The sequence below is a fragment of the Equus asinus genome, chromosome 7 (genome assembly GCF_041296235.1).
Source record: "Equus asinus isolate D_3611 breed Donkey chromosome 7, EquAss-T2T_v2, whole genome shotgun sequence".
Lineage (NCBI taxonomy): Eukaryota > Metazoa > Chordata > Mammalia > Perissodactyla > Equidae > Equus > Equus asinus.
In genome coordinates, this window is record NC_091796.1 from 81,160,552 (window position 1) to 81,180,810 (window position 20,259).

The 20,259-nt window shown below is 46.0% G+C and overlaps 1 protein-coding gene across 25 annotated transcripts in view; it reads left to right on the plus strand.

The window, feature by feature from the left end:
* The window catches only part of RGS6 (regulator of G protein signaling 6), a 541,831-nt gene that overhangs the window by 474,385 nt on the left and 47,187 nt on the right, over nt 1-20,259 (plus strand). For all 25 annotated transcript variants that reach the window (XR_011504657.1, XM_070513924.1, XM_070513932.1 and 22 more), the window contains 2 exons: nt 9,172-9,297; nt 17,299-17,485. Coding sequence is in view for 24 of the 25 variants with exons in the window: in XM_070513924.1 (XP_070370025.1) it covers nt 9,172-9,297; nt 17,299-17,485 (313 nt within the window). In the remaining variant the exon portion in view is untranslated. The remainder of the gene's footprint in view (nt 1-9,171; nt 9,298-17,298; nt 17,486-20,259) is intronic.

Sequence of the window (20,259 nt, forward strand, 5' to 3'; positions counted from 1 at the left end):
TGGGAGAGTGCCTCACATTTCTAAGTTCTGATTGCTGGAGGGAAAGAATCTGTTGGCCGATTTGTTATTTTCATGTTAGACAGCAGCAACAGCAATAACTAGCACTGACTCATTGTTGGCCACAAGTGTCTTACATGGAATCCCCAAAACAGGGAAACAAAATTATTCTCACCATTGAACAGATGTGGAAACTGAGGCACAGAGAACTTGCTCAAGGTCACACAGTGAGTAGGTGACAGAGTCAGGGTTAGAACCCAGGCAGAGGGCTCCAGAGCCCTGGTTTTCATTGCTCTGCTTTTCTGGAGTGACTGGCAATGAGAATTCCATCCAATAGCTCGTCACCTGTGAGGGAAGCCCGTGTGTTTATTTAATAGCTGAGGAACCGAAGCCTGGAGGGACCTGGACCACATTCACAATTACAGAGGGAACCGCTCCGACAAGGCTGGTGTGATGTGCCTTTGTACCCTCTGCCCCTCGGCTAGATGACTTTTTATTTCGTTTTTCATTTCTTTATCTCTCTCTCATTTGCTTTCACTCTTGTTCTTTTTCTGGCTTCTTTTCTTGAAATGGAAAAACCTTATAAAAAGTAATAGAAGTCAGACGCTTATTATAAAAAGTTCAAACTATTCATACGTGCGTAACGAAGAAAATTCTCTCTTCCTCCAACCCAAGCTCCCTCCCCAGAAAGAACCTTTGTTTATAGTCTAATGCCGTGGTTCCCAAACTGCACCGGGGCGCCCTGGGCGGCGGCAGGGCGCTCACAGGCTTCCACGTGGTAGTCTGAATCTTTGAGAGACACACAGTGATGTTTGACATTAGCCAGATGCTGCGCGAAGCACTGGCTTAAGGGAGTTCACCATCTTCTTAGATCATGTGACATTCCTTTCCGTGATGTCATATCTTTGCAAATCTGAGTTTTCAGGGCAGTTGCTGTGATAAAAAGCAAGTACTGTGCAAAAATCAAGATGTAATAGGAAGTGAGGGTGGAGGGGTCCAATCTGATCCCAAAGTTTGAGAAGACGTGCAGAGCTCAACAGTGTACATTATGGTTATTTAAGAATGAACTAAACGTTATTTTTTCTTTCAATTCATATGTATTTCAAATAGCTACTATGTTTTAGGACATAAATACATATTAAGTCCTTCAGACCTGACTTTAGTAAACAAAGCTGTTTGGTATTTTTTTGCTCCAGGGGCACTGTGAAAAACTTACCGAGACACTTAGGGTTCCGTGAACTCAGAAAGTTTGGGAACCTTTGATTTAGTGTCAATCCCTTTAGATTTGTGTGCATATACAATAGCATATTCATAGAGGGTTCATTATATATATAGGTTCTTTATGTACACATTGTCCCATAATTTTTAATTAACAATATATCATGGTACTCCTTCCATGTAAACACGTTAGATCCACCTTATCCTTTTTAATAGCTACATAGTGTCCCCTTGCATGAGTGTAGTATAATTTATTTAACCAATCCCAAATCATAAATATTTAGGTTATGTTTTCTTTTTTTTTTTTTGCTAATATAAACAATGATGCAAGGAACATCTGTATACACAAGTCCAATTATTTCTTTAGGATAAATTTCCAGGGGTGAAATCACTAGGAAATGTAGGCGTATTTTAATTTTGGTTCATGTGGCCAGATTCCTCTTGAGCAAAACTATAACAATGTTTTTTCATTCCTGCAGCTTAAAGGTGCCATTACCCGACATGCTCACCAACCCAAGCATTATCAATCTTTTTATTCTTTACAAATCTGATAGATTAAAATAAAAATGTCATTTTACTTTTCATTTCTGTGCTAATATACTTGAGAACCTTTTCTCGTGATTATTAGGTATTCATTTTTCTTTTGTGACTTGACTGTTTTTGTGTTCTTTGCCATTTTTTCTAATGGTGTGTTTAGGATACAAACAATCCTAACTCTGTGGGATATAAAACAGTCACATTTACATGGATCACAGATTTTATCTTTTTCCAGATATTTTCTGTTTTCTGAATCTCATTCTTTCTTCTTGTTTCTTTTTCTCTCCTTTGACTTTTACTTTATTAATCAAATTTTGTGTTAGCTTTTGTTACTCTAGTTTCTAGTCATCATATTTACTTTTAAATGTTTTAATTTAAAATGTTACTATTTCATGCAAATAATAATGAAGTATGTAAAATAAAAAGTAGAAGTCTAGTGGCCAGCCCCGTGGCCAAGTGGTTGAGTTTGCATGCTCCACTTTGGCAGCCGGGGGTTCGCCAGTTCAGATCCTGGGTGCAAATATACACACTGTTCATCAAGCCATGCTGTGGTGGCATCCCACGTAGAAGAACTAGAATGACCCACAGCTAGGATAGACAACTATGTGCTGGGGCTTTGGGGAGAGAAAAAAAGAGGAAGAATGGCAACAGATATTAGCTCAGGGCCAATCTTCCTCACCAAAAAGCATACTTCAAAAAAATAAAAATAAAAAGCAGAAGTTTCCCTTTACCTTCTTTAAATTCCATTCTTCCCCACAGCTATTTTAACCTGATATATTTTAAACTAATATTTTGAGACTTAAATTTCTCTGTCAATATTAAAAGAAAAATAGTATGTAGATGTGTATCTTTTTTCTACTATTTTTGACATGTCCTAGGCAGTCCCTTTAATCTGATCTTTCTTTAACTCAGGGTCTTTTCTTTCCTTTCTTTTGTAAATTACTGCTACTCTTTTTTCCATTTCATCCTCTCTTCTCAGGAAATCCTTTTGTAGGAATTCCAGTCATCTGGGATGTAGCAGCCATATGTCTTACCTTTTTTCTATTGTAATTTCCATGTCTTAGTCTTTGTATTTCATATTTAAGGATGGAATTCCTTGAATTACTCTCCAGAGTCACAGTTTGGTTTTCAGTGGTATTCATTGTGCAATTTCATACTTTAACGAGTTTTTCTTTTCCTCCTGAGTGTTGGGAGGGGTGGCTGACAATCATGCTTTTCGTTTCCAAGAATTCTTAATAGTTCTTGGTCTGCTTTTTCTTATAACCTGCTCTGTCCTGTTGATGTTTACCCTCTTGCGTCCCCCTGAGGGTGGGATACAGATTTTTTTTTTTTCATATTTCCCTCTATTTCTGCCACTTAGTCTGTTTCACAGGGGGTCATTGATCAGAGAACCGTTGTTTCTGGTGATGGTTTCATCACCCTAGTCACTGTCAGAGCACATCAGTCTTTTCATATACCCGGCAATTTGGGGGACTGCTGGCTTTTGTAGATGGAAGTTTTGGCTTTCAGCCCTGGCCATGCATTAGAACCACCTGGAGAGTTTATTTTAAAAAAATACCAATGCCCAGTCTCCTCCCCAGGCCAATTAAATCAGAATTTCTGGCAGTGGGCATGGGTTTTTGTTTTTTAAATTTCTCCAAGTGATTCTAATGTGCAGCCCTGGTCCAGATGGACTATATCATAGCTGGTGACGGCTCCCTCAGCGGTTTTGTGAGTCAGTGGCTCTCAAACCACAGGATGCATCAAAATCACCTGGGGAGCTCTTAAAAATCCAGGTGCCCTTGGGCGGTCCTGGGTTTTAGCCAGCATTCTAGGTGATTCTGAGGTACAGCACAAGTTTGAAAGGTCCTGGTATAGTTCACAGAGTACCCCCTCCCTGCTCCAACCTGGACAGGTTTTTCTCTGAGTGGTTCACATGGCTATAGGGCTTGACCTGAGTGTTAATGGGAGGACACAAGTCAATGGGCGGAGTTCCCCTCTGGGTCCTGGGTTTGTGATCCAAGAACAGACTGAGAGACTGGGTCCTCTCTCAGAGAAGGACAGGTGGCTATGGGGGTCCGTGGGTGGTAGAGCCCCACCTTCCCTTAGCATGACATCCTGCAGCTGGGTGGTCTGCTCCGTGTTTCAGGCCATTTTGGGGTTTTCAGAGTTCTTTGTGTTCCTCTCCATCGTACTCCCCAATAAGTCCACTCTTCTCCCTTCTGCTGAGGAATCTTAGGGGAACCCAGTTAGATCTGCAAAAGCCAGGAAGTAGGGGAAAACCTGAGTGTCTTTAAAAGTCTGCTGCTTTTCCCAGACACTCCTCCCCTCTATATTTGCTGCTCCACCCCTAGGTTACAGAGGCACTGCCCTCTGGTTTGATTGCCCATATTAGAAGCTGGCCAGAAAACACCCCCCTTTAGTTAGGAGACCTTTCTGCCGCGTGGAGCCTGTGTTCTGTACCTCTGACATTCTTCATGTGCCCCCTGTCCAATGCCTCTACTTCCCATCCTGCTGCTCAGGTCTTGGGGTTTCCCCAGGCTTCTGTGGGGGGCACCCAGCTACTTTCTTCTCAGATGGCCCCACTGGAATCATAGGTGGCTCTTGATGAGCTTTTTCACCAGTGTAGTCCACCTGCTTCATACCTTCCTGAAATTCCTCAAAGTTTGTCTTCTGCTGATAGGAAATTTCTTTGCCTCTATAGACTATGAGGTCTTTTTTCATATTTCACTGAACTCCAGGCACTTGCCTGTTCCCTCTTCCCCAGGTCCTCAGATGGCTGGCTTCCCTTCTCATTCAAGTCTCACTCTGTGCTGGTGTCCCTTCTCAGAAAGGTCTCTGTGACCATTCAATCTATAGAGGCCACCCCATCCATCCAATCATTCCAGATCACATCCTCTTCCTGGTTCTCTCCCTAAAGAGGATTTAAAATTATTTTATCCCCTAGACCTGTCTCTGGCACACAGGATACCCTCAAAAAGTATAGGTTGGATGAAGGATGGATGGACAAGTGACTATTTCTTTGGTCATTTCCTGGGTATTTGGAAAAGGAGGAGAGGTAAGTGCAGGAGTTTAATTCACCTTGATGACGCTGGGATTTCATTCTGGAAATGCAGCAAAGAAGCATGTGATCAGTTTAGAAAATGATGGTCACCTGGCCTGTTGGTTTGTGACAGCCTATCAGCACCTTGTCCCCAAGGGGGTGCTATCTGCCCCTCCGGTGCCGCTCTCACTGTTCTTTCTTCTGCTCTGATCGTAACGCTTAACCTACGGCTTTCTGTCCTCTTCAAGCAGAATCAAGTTATTTATTACAAGTGAAAATGAAGAGAAGCAGTGAGGCCCCATTTCTCCTCCCAGTAGGACAGTCCCGCCCGCTCAGATGCTGGCAGTGGTTAGGAACCTGCCTTTGAAGATGCACGGAGTCTGGGATCAGTGCCAACATCCTGCTTCAGCCTAGGGATGGTTCTTGTCCGTGAAACAAAGGCTGAAAATGACCAATAAAATCTTTAAAAGCCATTTTTTCTCAGTTTCAGTTTAATTCGACACACACCTACTGAGAACCTACTATGTGCTGTGTTCTGAGCAGGGTGGTCTCTCCTGATACAAATGTAGCGAGGTGAATGGACGTGCCGTCTTACCACCCGGCCCAGGATGCCTTCTTGTTTGGCAAAGGATGTTGAGAAGTCACTTGGGGCACAGAGTCAGGCCCTGAGGGCAGAGGTGTTGGCAGAGACTCAAACAAATGGCGAGGGTCGTGCTGTGCCGCGTGAGAAAGTGAGAAGAATGTACTTTTTGTTCCTGACAGGGAGACAGTGAGAAGCCAGGGAGGTGAGGGAGCAGGGTGATGAGAGAAACCAGGCCCCTGTGCAGGGCCAGGAGAATCCCCAGTGCTGAGGTCTCTCAGGACTTTTAAAAAACAGGAATGTCAAGTATGGGATTTTTAAATCGTCTGCTGCTGGGTGGTGCAATATGTACCCCCTTCTCAAGACCCTCGAATTTTGGTAAAGGCTTCTGCCCTCTCAAACACTTCATGTGAAGGAGGTTTGGGGTGGAGAGGGGTGAAGACGTGTGGAAGAGTAGAAGCAGCATGAGAGAAAGCAGGACTCCCCTGGGATCTCACGCTAGTCTGAGGAGGGCTTTGATTTCTGCTGGGCATGGGCAAAGGGGTCCAGGTAGAGTCATTACAATGTCCTGGGTGGAGGGCCTCACAGACGTCATCTGGATTCTACAAAGATGGACGTATGTCTCTGCCACGTGGAGGTTACAGTCAGCCCAGGGAAAGACGGCGACAGGGTTTAACAGAATATTTGGCAAGACAATGCAGGAGGTAGCATACGTAATAGAAAATTGTGCTTTAATCCTTTCTCCTTCTCAGACAAACTATTAGATCTAGACATCCAAGAATGAAAAAGTATATTTGCAGAGGGCAAGAAAAGGCAGCCCTTTTAAGGGATGAGCAAACTATGCCTCAAGTCTATCTAAAGGAAATTCTGAGAAGTAAAGTTTTGTTAAAGAAAAGAGTGATAGCCAGGATTCGTCATTGAGGAAAAATCAGATGAAAGTTGCCAGGTCACAGCTGAAGAGAATTCTGTGGTCTAAACACCACTGGGAGAGTGGGTCAGGGAAGTCTGTGGGAAGTACTCCTGCAGTGCCACCAACCAGATAGTGGATCTAACTGAAACCTGGCACTGCCAGCAGAATTGTGGTTCCCAATTTCCTCTCTCCATGTGATTTAGGTTTAACTTTCTCTCTCTACTGGGCATCAGGCACATAAGCAAGGAACCTGGCTCATCCTTCTTGGCCATAGGCATCTACTCCCAGGTAGGCTGACCTGCTGAGAGGCAGAAACTGTCCATGAGCTGCCTGTGCCCAACAAGTTTAATAGAACTGTTAATCCAGGATATTTGTCAAGCTCCTTCCCTGTGCCCCTTCAGTGCCTTCCCTCTTTGTTTGCATGGGCCACTTATATCAAGCAGAGACAGCTCCTTTCCTTTTCAGAGTGTGGCAGAAGTAACATTCTGAGAACAGGTCATAAAGCAGTTCTGTGCCTTCTACCTCAGTCATTTAAAACATTTGCTCCTGAGACATTCCTTTGTGGAACCATTGGCCATGCCGTGAGAGGCCCAAGCCATTGAGGAGGCTGTGAGGTCACAACCTCAGCTGAGCTCCTGGCTAACAACCAGCATCAACTACCGTGTAATGAGCCATCTGGGATGTCTGGCCCAGTCGAGCCTTCAGATGACCCCACCTTCAGCTGCCATCCAACTACAACTACTTGAGAGACCCCACGTGAGAATCACCCAGCTGAGTCCAGTTAACTTAGAGGATGGTGACAGAGAATGATAAATCGCTGTTTTAAGCCACTGATTTTGGGGATGGTTTGTTACACAGCAATGCATACCTGCACCACTCCCCATCGGAGTGTTCAGGACCTTGAGGTTGTTCTTGGGACATCAAATAAAATTGCAACTGTTCCTTCAATAGCCTCAGCCCTAAAATGGGATCACTGGATATTATCTCTTTAAAGAACTGCCCTTCATTTTATAATTTTGCTAATAACTCAAAGGTCTTTTGAAGATAGCTTACATCTTTCCCCAAATCTTAGTTTGGACATCAAATGAAGGAAATGGAAGGCAATGTAGTGGAATGGATGTGTCTTCTTGTCTTGTAAAAGGCCCAGCCTGGAACTTTGGAAGAGATCTTTCATGGAGTTTGCCATGTTTGACCCGATGAGCTTGGTCTTTCACCCTGACCCTATTGGGCTAAGCCTAGAGATGCAGGGTTGTACACAAGAACCTCCTGAACCCCAAGCACGTCATCTCGGACTCAGAAGATCCTGCTGCTGTTGATTACGTGTAGCAGTGCAGAAACAGAAGGGTTGGTTCGAATCACTAAAGTCCAGAGCTACGCTTTCCAATACAGTAGCCACTAATCACATGTGGCTGCTTAAATTTAAACTTTAGTTATTTAAAATGAAATAAAATGTAAAATTCAGTTCCTCAGTCACACCAGCCACATTCCAAGTGCTCAATAGCCTCAATGAGCCATCTTGGATGTCCACTTGGAGAGCACAGTTAGAGAATACTTCCATCCTTGCAGGAAGTTCTGTTGGGCAGCATTGACCTAGAGCTATTTGTTTTTCCAAACCTTTTAACACACATGCTCTCTTCTCCTTTTTACTAAGTGTAATTTTCTGAGAGAATTATTGAGAATATGTCAACCCATAATAAGAGGAAACATAATTTTATTCACCTAATGTCTGTTAGAGAGAATGAAGTATGTGTCTTTTTTTAGAAAGAGGGAAAACAAGTATTGCTAGACCAAGGCTTCTTGTAGTTTAATGTGCACTTAAATCACCAAGGATCTTGTTAAGCTGTGGGTTCTGATTCCACCTGTCTGAGGTGGGGCCTGAGAGCCACGGCTGGTCCCTAGACCACCCCTTGAGTGGGAGATTACAGCACGTGGCTTGTGAACTAGGATGCTATTGCTGCTTGAAGGGTCTGCGGAATAAATACAGCAAGTGATCTGTAAGTGGAAAGACAGAAGCTGAAGGAAATATTCTCGCCTTCCAACACCAAAAGACTAAGACCAACGCCCCTGCTTTGGTCTAAGGAGAGTCACGTGGATAGGAGGCAGCAAAGTTGAGGCCTGCACTCTGGAGCCACGCTGTCCGGACTTGAGTCTTGACCCATCACTCCCTAGTGTGTCTCTGGGCATATTATCGCTAGGCCTCAGTTTCCCTATCTGTAAAATGGAAACAATACTGCATTTTTCACAGGGTGGATGTGAGGACTTAGAGAGTTAACAGATGTAAAATGCTCGGAGTGATGCCTAGAACATCGTAAACACTGTGCAGGTGGTTGTTAAATCGTTAAATGAATGCAACATACTGCTAAACAAGTGAATAGAGTTTATCTTGGATGAGTTGATTCGTTTCTGACCAGTTGTATGTCGCTGGGATCCGAACAGGACTCTGATTCTTCCCTGTGGGCTGAGGAAGGGGTGGGGACAGTGGTAGGGACAATGTCTTTAATGAAAGTTTGGATTCACAAGGCATCCTTAGTCATTTTTAAAAAGCTGAAAAAATGATGGAGTCAAGAGTTGACCCTGTAACTGACGAGAATGGCCCAGGCAAGCCAAATCAGTGGGGTGGTTGTATTTCCTGTGGACAGCAGGCCCTGGGCGGGCATCCTGGCAGCCCTCACCTAAATGGTGCCCTTTTCAAATGCCTTCTTTAAAGAGACTTTTTACTGTTGGCTAGTGTTGGTGTATAAAAGTCTGCATTTGGAGTTTGTGCAGGTTTTATGGAACCTGTCACTTCAATATGAGACATTTCTCTTTGGCGTGAGGCAGCAAAATAGATTGGAGTTGTTGAAGAGACTACAACACAGGTTTTTGCCTGGTATTGATCATTTTTTAAACCTTTGTTCCCCCCACAAGCAAAGAGCCCAGCCAGCAACGGGTAAAGAGATGGGGCTTCTCTTTCGACGAGATATTGAAGGACCAGGTGGGGAGGGACCAGTTTCTACGATTCCTGGAGTCCGAATTCAGTTCCGAAAACCTCAGGTAAATCTCTGAAAGGTGTGAGCTGTGTGCAGGGTGTGTATGAAGACATTTGCATAATCAGTCTGTCTTTCTGCCTCCCTTCCTCAATAAAATGTTATGGTTCCAATTCAACTTGTAGCTGATCTGGCTAAGGTTGAAATGGAGAAAGACAAACTTTATATGCAGCTTTGCTGTTGCTGTATCAGCACCTGCCAGCACCAGCATTTTTTGTTCTTTCAGTCCAGCTGCTGTTTGTTCGAGTCATTGGAAACCTGTCTCCAGTAATGAGTATATGGTCAAATGGATTTGATGACACCACCCATTAGCTAAACCATGGTGGACCCACAGAGCTTCAGAGTGGAAACGCAGCTCAGAGACACTCTCTTTCAAAACTTCCCAGCCTGGGGTCCTGAACACTTGACAGGCTAAATGGAAGAAAGAGAGGTCCATGGGCTCATTTCAGAATTTCAAAAAGTCGAAGTAAATATCATTCAATAACTGGAGACACAGCTATAAAAGCTAGTTAAAACATGTTTTTCCTTTTAGAAGGAATTCTCTCGACTCCATGCAGTAATTACTCTCGTCATCTGATGCCAATGAAACATCTGATTGTTTCTATTGGTCTATGACTAATAAGGATGAAGGAAAATGTATTAATGTGTTAATACTGTTTAGACAGAGAAAAAGAGAAAACTTTCAAAACATGGGGTCCATTGTGAGAGGAGGGAAAGGGAGTGCATTACTAAAGAAAGGGTCCTTGGTCATGAAAAATTTGGGAACTTGTGATTTATTCAGGCTTTCATCGCATTAGATGTAGAAACAGAAACCTACAGAAAACATGACTTATCTGAGACCCCTTCGTGATCTTAGCAAACTGGTGACTTCTCAATGGGTAAGATGGAAATCCCAGTGTTTTTTCTTGGCTCCAGGTTCTCTTTTATATACTAGGTTGATTCTCATCTTCCAATGGCATTTTACTTTCAAAAAGAGTAGTTTCATTAATTTTTTAAAAATGTTTTTTAACTTTAAAAAGTCAGAGCATATACTGTGGGCAAAGGACTGTTCAATCCAGTGTTAATGTGCAAAATTCACGTTATTTATTTGGAGTTCAAGACCATATCAGTCTCATTCATAAGTCAAATAACATTTATTATACACCTATGCTGTATCAAGCCCAGCAAGAGTCTGCTGAGGGATGCAAGAAAGTCAAGATGCATGATCTTACCTGCAGCGGCCTTGTAGGTCCTTGAAGAAAAAACACAAGAAACTATTAAGTCATTAAATGAATATAAATGAGTGTAAACTCTAAGAACCATTTTGAAAGTGTTCTAAAAAGGGAGGGATGAATGTAAGCCAGAGCAGGCAAATCATAAGCTGGACTTTGAAGAATACACAAGATACTGATAGACCAGAAGAATGGGGGAGAGTATTCTAAGCTGGAAAACCCTATGAGCAAAGATGTGGCAATGGGACTCGCCCACCCCATAAAGTCCTGGGAGGACGTGTAGATGCCAAGTAGCTGTGTGTATCCATGCCTTTCCAGGCAGATTTACAACAGTAAACCACAAGAAATTGAATATCTGATTTCGGGTTGTGACACCAGAGTTCTTTCCTTATGCTGAGGCGTTATTCTAAACACATCTCAGAGCTTCACTTCAATTCCTAGTCAAGCATTTGTAACATCAGGTTTGATTTCTAAAGCTCTTCATCAGGGTGGTGCTCAGACTAGCCTCCCGGGCTGTGCCTGGAGGTGGGTCCTTCTCGGGAAGCAGACCCCTCTGTAGCTGGCATCATGCACTCAGGCAGCCTCTCTGTGTGGCCAGTTCAGCCCAAGGTCCCACCTCCAGGTTGGTCCCCATGAGCCACCCCTGGGAGTCCTCATCCCTGTCCCCCATGGGTCCCCAAGATGGAGTGATACGGAGCCCCCTTTACCTATTTCTTAGCCCATGAGTGGTCTTATGACCCTCTGCCACCTACATTGTTACAGAAACTTTGAAGAATGACCATAGAGCCCTGGTCATTGCAAGGGTCCCAGGAGCCGGAGCATCTGCTAGCTGGGCACTGCCTTGCCCAGTCTGAGTGTAGGCTAGTTTCACTAAATATGCATTACGTATAAGGCCGGAAGTACATGGAGGAGTGTGTCCCTGGCAGGTGTTCAGCACCTCATCCTGCCATTACCTCTTGTGCTTCTGCCAGCTCCTTCGTCCCGTGGCAGGAGGGCCATATTCAATCTGTGGTGAAAGAGTGTGTGTGACTGTGCTGGTGACTAATCTACACCCCCAGCGTGAATGCATAAATCCAGACTTAAAGAGGGTCCCCTCTGATCCATAACAGGAGGGAGGATAAAGAGGATAGAGCAGCTGGAGATAAAAAGTATAGCCCAAGAGCTTTTAAAATCCTCTCTGGAGGCCCAAATTCCACTTTTATGATATTCGGCATAATTGGATATGTGGGGGAAGCTCGGTTTTAAATCACACAATTTTAGGATTCTCGGTCACTCATTCCGGGTCCTTTCTCCCCCTTCCCTTTGTATTCATTCGTTCAGCCATGGATATTGGTTTAGCACCTTCCCTGACCCAGGTCCCAAGGTCTCAGAGCTGACCACGTTTTACCCCTTGTCCAGGGCAGCCACGTGCGGCCCTGCAGATGCACCTCCATTGTGGTCCATGGGAATGGCACGCCCTGGAGCTGTGCAATGGGGCACAACTTGAGGATCCTGTCAACCTGTTGTGTTGGCCATGCTGGGGTCATCCCTTCTCCCCAGGATTGGTCAAGAGCCAGGCAACTGGCTTTGGAGGATGGGAGGAAAAGAGAAGGAGAGACTGAGCAGAACTCAACTGGCTACATTGCAAAGGCCTCTCCACTTCCATCTTCCTGTCCTGCCTTGCATCTCTCCAAGGAAAGGGATGCTAGGATCACAACATTTTTTGCACAGCACATGGAAAAATTTTGCCAGTTAAGTAGACAAGTGGTGGAATTTATACCAGAGCTTCAGAAGGCAGAACAGAGGAGCCCCAAAGAGCATAGGTATTGCCCTCACAACAGCAAAGCCTCACCCTGGATCCTTGAAGGAAAAAGGTCTGTGATAATATAGTCCAAGTTGAAGTCCTTTTGGATCATTTTTCTTTCTGGTGAGCCTGTGAGATGAGGGAGGGACATCACCTCCAGGCCTGGGGGGATGTGACCAGCGCATTTTGCTACAGACAGCACAGCGTGTGACTCTACACTCTCCATGGCACCCTGAGTGGAGCCCAGGGCTCCTCTAGGACTGGGTGGGCCCCCCAAGACAGGAGTTTGCTCGGGGCCTTTGGAATGTGTGTGGCCTCTCATCCACAGGGTGGGGACCTCCCAGTTCTGAAGCTGGGAGTTCCAGTGGATTGTCTGGTCTGTCCTTCTCCCTTCTCTGTGCATCTTCCCAGAATGGTGACAGGAACCCCTTGCCACCTTGCCTCCTCCCCATCTCCCCTGCAGAAATCTTTCTCCTCCCTGGCCTGACACCCCTGCCACACGGCAGGGCACGAGTTAAAAATCAAAACCCGCAGGAAAGAGCGTCCCCCGTACATTTTTTATGAGCTGTAACATCTCCTGAGAGAACGTGGTTGTTCTTCTAACCTGCAGATTGATTATCCTAGTTCCACACAGTGTCAGCTGAAGGGAGAAGCAATTAAAGAGAGCACAGGGGAGTTGCCAGGTTTGCCTGGAGAGCTCCCATCTCCGACACTTGCCCCGAGTCCTAGGAAGACCTCGGAAGGTTTCCCAAGCCTGGCGGGATTCACCACTACCCGAACACATGATGAACCGGAACAGAGGCAGTTCACACCACGCCGTGACCATCCACAGCATTTCAGCCACTGCCCAGTGAACAAAGCTCAGCTGCGGCGGTGCTGGTAGTAGTTGCTAATGTAGGCACCAGAGGGTTTCAGCCCAGCCGGAGACGAGGTCATGTTGAATAAAGTGTTCCCGAGTCTCTGTTGACCAGCAGAGGGCACAGGAACCCTTCCTTCTGTGTGCAATTTGCTTTCCTCTGGAAATGAATTAAAAGCTGGATTTTTCTAACCCGTGAAAATCCTCGTTTATGAAAGGATACGTAAGCTAGGAACTGAGGGGCTGCCCAGAGCTCCCGGCAGGATGGAGGATGATCAACCGCTGTGTGGTTTCCCTTGTTCCAGCCAGCCTTGAGGAGAAAAGCCCATTCATGTCCGCATCCTGGTCCTGAGAGAGAGAGGAGACCCCCGGGGCAGCCCCAGACTGCCCACAGTCCAGTCCACTGCTGCTAGGCCTGGTGGAGTCTGAGCCCAGGCCGCTTTCCGACCTGCATTCCTGAGCCCTTGACACGGATCACATGCTGGCGCACGGGCTGCCTCCCACACGCGGATGGCTCGGGAGAGGCAGAACAGGTGGCCTCCCTGATACCAGTGCATCTCTGTGGCCTGCCAGTCGTGACGGCCCTGCTGCTGCAGCCGCAGGGGCTCAGTGCAGCACGGGCGGATTTGACGCCGCGGCTGGCAGCTTCCTCCCTGCTGGCGTCCTCGAGGAGCACTGCCTGCCAGCTTTTGATAAGAGCAGAAGCCGCGTGGGCCTCCGTGGGCCTCCCGTCCGCTGTGTATGTGCTGAGGGGAGCTTTGGGGGCTCTTTCGGGGAGAGTGTGGCCAGGCAGCCGGGGCTCAGAGCTCCAGCTCCGGCCTGTGGGCTCACAGATGGCAAACACAGACCAATGCCTGTTCTGAATTTCAAATTGACACAAAGGTTCCTCGAAGCTGGTGATGGTAAACACATATGGGATGTCAGGATGCTGTTGTGACAGCATTTTGCTGTCACCTGAGAGGGATAAGGCAGGTCATCTCCAAGGTAGTGGAGGCCAAGAAGGTGTCCATGTGTGCAGGGAGAGAAAACTACTATCTAGAGAACGTCATCCTTCCTCCCGCCCCCTCCTCCTCATGCTCCTCCTCCCCCCACCCCAGCAGGCCAATTGTTTCTTCTTGTACTTTTTTTTTAATTCTTATTTTTATCTGACAAAGAGAACCTGTTAATTTTTTTATGTAAAAGTTTATTAAATTTGCTTCTGAAATGTCTGTTTCTATCAGCTCCAGACGTCCTCTATACCCAGCTGAGCGATGTGCATTAATGTAGCTTCCAAATCGTAATGTGGGTCCCAAACGGGACCCCAAGGTCTCACAGGGAGCCAGTGGAGCTCAGATGCTGCCGGGGCCTCCGGGGCCTTCCCAGAGGGGCTCAACGGCTCCTCCTCAGAGCAGCCTGGAACAAGGGACAGAAGCTGATTGAAGCAGACGCCCCCCGTGACATTGACTGAGGGAGCAGGAAATCACCCAGGTGTCATCCATTTGTCTGAGAACTTGCAGGGTCTGGCAGGCTTGGGAAGGACGCTGGTCCAGAGAAGTTGCGTCCGGCCCAGGGACTCAGCCCAGAGAGGGCCGTTCTCCCGTCTGCCCCAGCGTGCGGCCGCAGAGGCCTCACGGAGTTAGTCTTAGGTGAGTCACTTTTTAGCATTGGTTCCAGCCCTTTGAAAAACCAACACCAGCTTCCTTCTTTAGAGCTGGGCTTCCTAAATTTCACCATCTTCTCAAACACTGTCCTCCAGGCAAAAAAGGCCCTACAGGCTGTCAGCACCAGATGAGCATTTTCATGGAGACCTCGAGGGTGGGACAGAGAGAACCTTGGGAATGGGCCTGGGGGACGGAGGAGACCCACTCCCCAGCTGAGTTTCAAGGGACCCCTGAACAACTGAGCAGGTTGACAGCTCCTTTTAAACCCCCACCCCCACCCCTCCGGACTCTGGTTAAAGAACCATTATGTTGTCCTCTCCTGGGTAGTCAGAGGACTCGAACACAAAAGAGGGCTGGTGACGTCAGATGGCAGTGGCAAGAGCCCCAGGCAGCTTCTGCCCAGGCCACCTGAGGAGAAAGAGATGAAATCCGAGGGATCATACCGGCTGGGTATTGAACCTGCGACTGCGCACTGAGCCTGCCACAGCTCCCACCCACGGGACCTGAAAGCATTTCAGAGTTACGCCTGGATGGGAAGTTCTTCAGACCCGTGTCACATATCCCACCACCCGCTTTGTACCCATTTTAGAGATGAGGAAGGAGATGCCCAGAAAGGTACAACAATTCAGAGACCAGGGCATAGCGGGATGAGGACAGACTGTGCTTCCTTATCGTCCTGTTCAGTGAAGTCGTCTCCCTCCCTGCCTCTCGCTCCTCAGGACCAATTGGGGAACCATGAGGGTTTTCTTTAAGGAGATGATTAGAATCCCAAATGGCAAATCTGGGAAGAGTTGGAGCCCACTGCGCACGCACACGCGCACACGCTCCCTCACACCGGTCTTCTCTCCTTGTGGAAATGGAGCTGCATTACCTCAGTTGGCCACTGAGTGGTGCCTTTGGGCCACTCATTTGGCTCCAAAGACATTTCTCTGAACAGCAACAGAAAAACATGCTTAACCTTTAAAAAAAGAAAAAAAAGTACATCTTACTTTGGGTGAAATTCGATGACAGACTGAATGCACTTGCCGCTGTGTCGTGGTTTACGTTCTCTCGTCTCTGCCCTTTTGTTGACTTGAGTACATGAGATTCTCGGGGCTGTGGGAACCACATAGCCAGCGGCCTGTCCTCATGTCTCATTGGTGGAGAAACAGGCCTGTGTTATTCACAGGGCACGAAGTGTGCCTTGCAGATCTGGGTCCTGCTGAAAGACCTCCTCAGGGCTGCTCGGGGAGCCTCACGACCTGGGGAGCTGTTGTCCCAGCTTTGTCTCTGATTGCTGCTGCTCTCAGCAGAAAAGACCTGGTACTTGGCTCTCTCAACAGCCCCTGCCATGCCAATGCTGAGGGAGTCATGAAAGGCAAGTGTGGAAGTGAGCAGGAGGTTTTTTTCTCCGGCACCGCCTGGAGAATCTTCTGGCAAAGAGGTTTCCCGTGGATGTCCCTGCAGCTTTGTTCCAGACAGCCTATCCTCAATCCAGCAGACGTTTGTTGAGTGCCTACTATATGCCAAGCACCACGCAGGCTGGCTCAGTTTCTCCATCTATAACATGAATGGCTGGGTCCTTCCAGCTCAAATATTCATTAGGATTCCAAGATTCTATCAGCTTCTCTGATCTCTCCTTCATTTTGATGCCTCCAACTGATCCCAACCAGATACGACAAAGGGACTCACGGTGTCTGTGTTGTGGCAACTACATAGAGCAGTGGTTCTCATCCAGGGGTGATTTTACCTCCCAGCGACATTTGGTAATGACTGGAAAAGTATTTGGTTGTCACAAATTGGTGACAGGGTGCCACTGGCATCTGATGAGTAGAAGCCAAGGTTGCTGCTAAACGTCCTTCAATGCACAGGGCAGTCCCCACAGCAAAGAATCGTGCAGTCCCCTTGAGGGTATTATGCCGAGTGAAATAAGTCAGAGGGAGAAAGTCAAATACCGTATGATCACACTCATAAGTAGAAGAAAAAAACAATGACAAACAAACACATAGCAACGTAGATTGGACTGGTGGTTACCATAGGGGAAGGGGGGAGGGGGGAGGGCAAAAGGGGTGATTAGGCTCACATGTGAGGGGATGGACTATAATTAGTTTTGGGGTGGTGAACATGATGTAATCTGCACAGAATTCAAAATATGTTATGATGCACATCTGAAAGCTATATAATGCTATAATCCAATGTTACTGCAATAAAATAAAAGGAAAAAAAAAAAAAAAGAATTGTCCAGCCCCAAATGCAATAGTGCCGAGGTTGAAAAACCTTGACATAGAGGGAGAGAAATCTCTTTTTGGTAATCAGAAGGACAATGATCATCTAAAGCAACGTCTTTACAGTTCTCCACAATAGTGGAGCACCCTTGTATTTTCAGCTGTCTCTATGGTCTTTGTGAACTGTGAAGTGGCAGCTAGGAAGCCTGCAGCAGAATGAGTTCCATGGGACATCAGTTCTGGGACCATGTCCAACAGAGTCCAGATACGGACTGGGCCCTCTGGAACTGACTGTCTTTACTCTTCCACTCCAGGTTCTGGTTGGCTGTCCAAGATCTCAAGAAACAACCCCTACAGGATGTGGCCAAGAGGGTGGAAGAAATCTGGCAAGAGTTTCTGGCTCCGGGAGCCCCAAGTGCAATCAACCTGGATTCTCACAGCTATGAGATAACCAGTCAAAACGTCAAAGATGGAGGGAGATACACGTTCGAAGATGCCCAGGTTTGCTTATCTACTTGCAAGGTGTTCACTTGTCCACTCCACCACCTCACCCTTTAACGCAGGTCCAAGGCATTGCATGCAGTTAGAATTTCAGATTTTATTATTTATAAGGCCATCAATGGAAACCATTCCAGGTGGAAGCACAATGAAATTCCAGGAGGGTTGTTTTCCTAGATTAGTTAACATTATTACGTAGAAATAGAAATTTATGGTTATATGTGTTATCTTTTCCAGGAAAATCTCAAAAGTGTTTTACAAAATCTGAAACCCTGGAATAAGTCAGTAGTAGAATCTGGAAACCATAACACAGCATGAGCGAAGTGGGTGTAGTGAGCTGGCAGGGCCCTGGGCCAAGCCCACACTCGTAACCACCACCCGACACTGCTTCCATAGTGATTTCCAGCTACGCAGTGACTGTGTGGAGCACCTCTGTATTCCAGGCCCTGTCCTATTTGATGAGATGCCACCAAGAGCAGACAGAAGCCCCTGCCTTCGAGGAGGTTACAGGCTAGTGGAGGAGAAAGACAAGGAAACAGGCACTTTCACCAACGGGAGAGGCGCCTCAAAGGGGTGAGCGCTAGGGTTTCAGGAGCCCTCAGGAGGGACTCCTAACCCCGCAGGGCACAATCAGGGCACAGAGGCTGGTGAGCCTGGTGAAAGAAACAGAAGCCACGTTAGCCACCCTCAATAGCAGCTTTACCTTGAGGGCTGGGAGGGGCCATTTCTAAACATAAGCATCAGATCAGTTTCTTCCTTCCTGGCCCCTAACTTTCATTTCTTCCCACCATCCTACACCCAGGGACAGGGCTTAAGTAAGGTTTTGCTCTTGTCTCCTCAACCCTCTTCATTTCTCTCACCTGCGGGATCTCCGGCAGAGAATTTGGGTCATGTGCCCTCCCACAGACATTTTCATCTAATTTAGGAAACTCACTTGGAGGCACTGATGCAAATAATGGCATAAGAACATAACCAGTGGTCCGCATCGTCTGGATTTGCATTGTCATTTGCTCAGAACTTCAGGATGGAAACACTTACCAACCTCAACACAATAACTACTTTTTCTTTCCCCCTGGTCATGAACACCACTGAGTTCCTGTGCCCTGCATATTTGGTTCTAAAGAGTTCACTGTCGGGGCCGGCCCAATGGTGCAGTGGTTAAGTTCACGTGTTCCACTTTGGTGGCCCAGGGTTGGCCGGTTTGGATCCTGGGTGCAGACCTACACACTGCTTGTCAAGCCATGCTGTGGCAGGCGTCCTACATATAAAGTACAGGAAGATGGGCACTGATGTTAGCTCAGGGCCTGTCTGCCTCAGCAAAAAGAGGAGGATTGGCAGCAGCTCAGGGCTAATCTTCCACAAAAAAAAAAAGAGTCCAGTGTCTCTGCTTTATGAAATAGTAAGTCCCTCTTTGCAGCTTCAAAGTGAAATATTTAAGTCACAGGAAATCTTTTTTTTTTTCTGATAGATTTTTCTATGTGTGTGTGTATGTTCCCAAGCACACATTGATATACCGTGGTAAGGAGAGTGATGGAGAAGCTCTCTGGATGATGGATAAGCTCCCTGGATGAATGACCTGGAGCACAAAGCTCAACTCTCCATTCATATATTCATGAAACACAAGAAAAGGGATACTGATCAGAACCGTGATGCTCCCACTCCATATTATCACTCCGAGCATGACATCAGGAAGGATTTATTTTAATGCTCTATTATGAAAACTTGTAAACGTGTGAAAGTGGAAAGAGGAGAACAACAAACCTTTACAGACCCTCATCCAGCTTCAGCAATCATCAATACAAGACTGATCTCATTTTATCTGGGTCCCCATCTCCTTTTGCAGTGGTGACTGGGTTATTTTACAGCAAATCCAAGATGTTACATGACTTAATCTGTAAATATTTAGGTATGTAACATTACCATAATACCGTTATCACACCTTAACAAATTAGCAATAATCTCTTAATATCCCCACACATTGCAGTAGATCGACCAGTCTTTTAGTGCCTTTTAATCTACAGGTTCTGTTTATATCCCTCTGCTCCCCTCCCTGCCACCTTGCAATTTGTTTGATGAAGAAATTGGATTCTTCATCCTGTAGAGACCCCTTCAGTCTGGATTTTTCTGATTGCGGCCCTGTGGTGCTATTTACCCTGTTCTTCTACCTTCTGAATTCCTATATGTTGGTAGTTTGATTTAGATATTTAATCAGATTTCCATTTGATTTTTCAGGGCAAAACTACTTCATAGACTGTGTTGTGCTTTCTTGTCAGAGGGCACATAGTGTCTAGCTCTCTTTTTGTGCTTTTAGCATCCACTGCTGTTTACTGCTTTTATCCATTAGTTAATTAGGGTGTATAAAATAGTGATGTTCTGGTCCTATCATTCTTTCTTCATTATTAGCTGAAATACAAATAATCAAATACATCTATCTGATTATCTGGTAATACAGTTCTCGTAGGACAGACTGGATAAATGTTTGATTCTTTCCCTTTATTTGCCAGTTTTCAAAATAATGAGTAGTTTACTGTCATCTTCTAATGGTGACCAATTAGTATTTTTTGTTGTGTTTTTAGTATCTGTGTAAACTCATGGTTTTAAACACATTTGAGGTGTTTTAATCCATTTTGTTTATTATTCCTATCGATGCTGGATTGTGCCATCTCTGGCCAGTTGGCTCCTTCTGACAAGACCCTAGTAATCTTTGATATCACTCACATAGCAAAGAAGCTAAGATGTTCCAGGCCCTTCCCCAGATCTGGAATCAGCCATTTCTC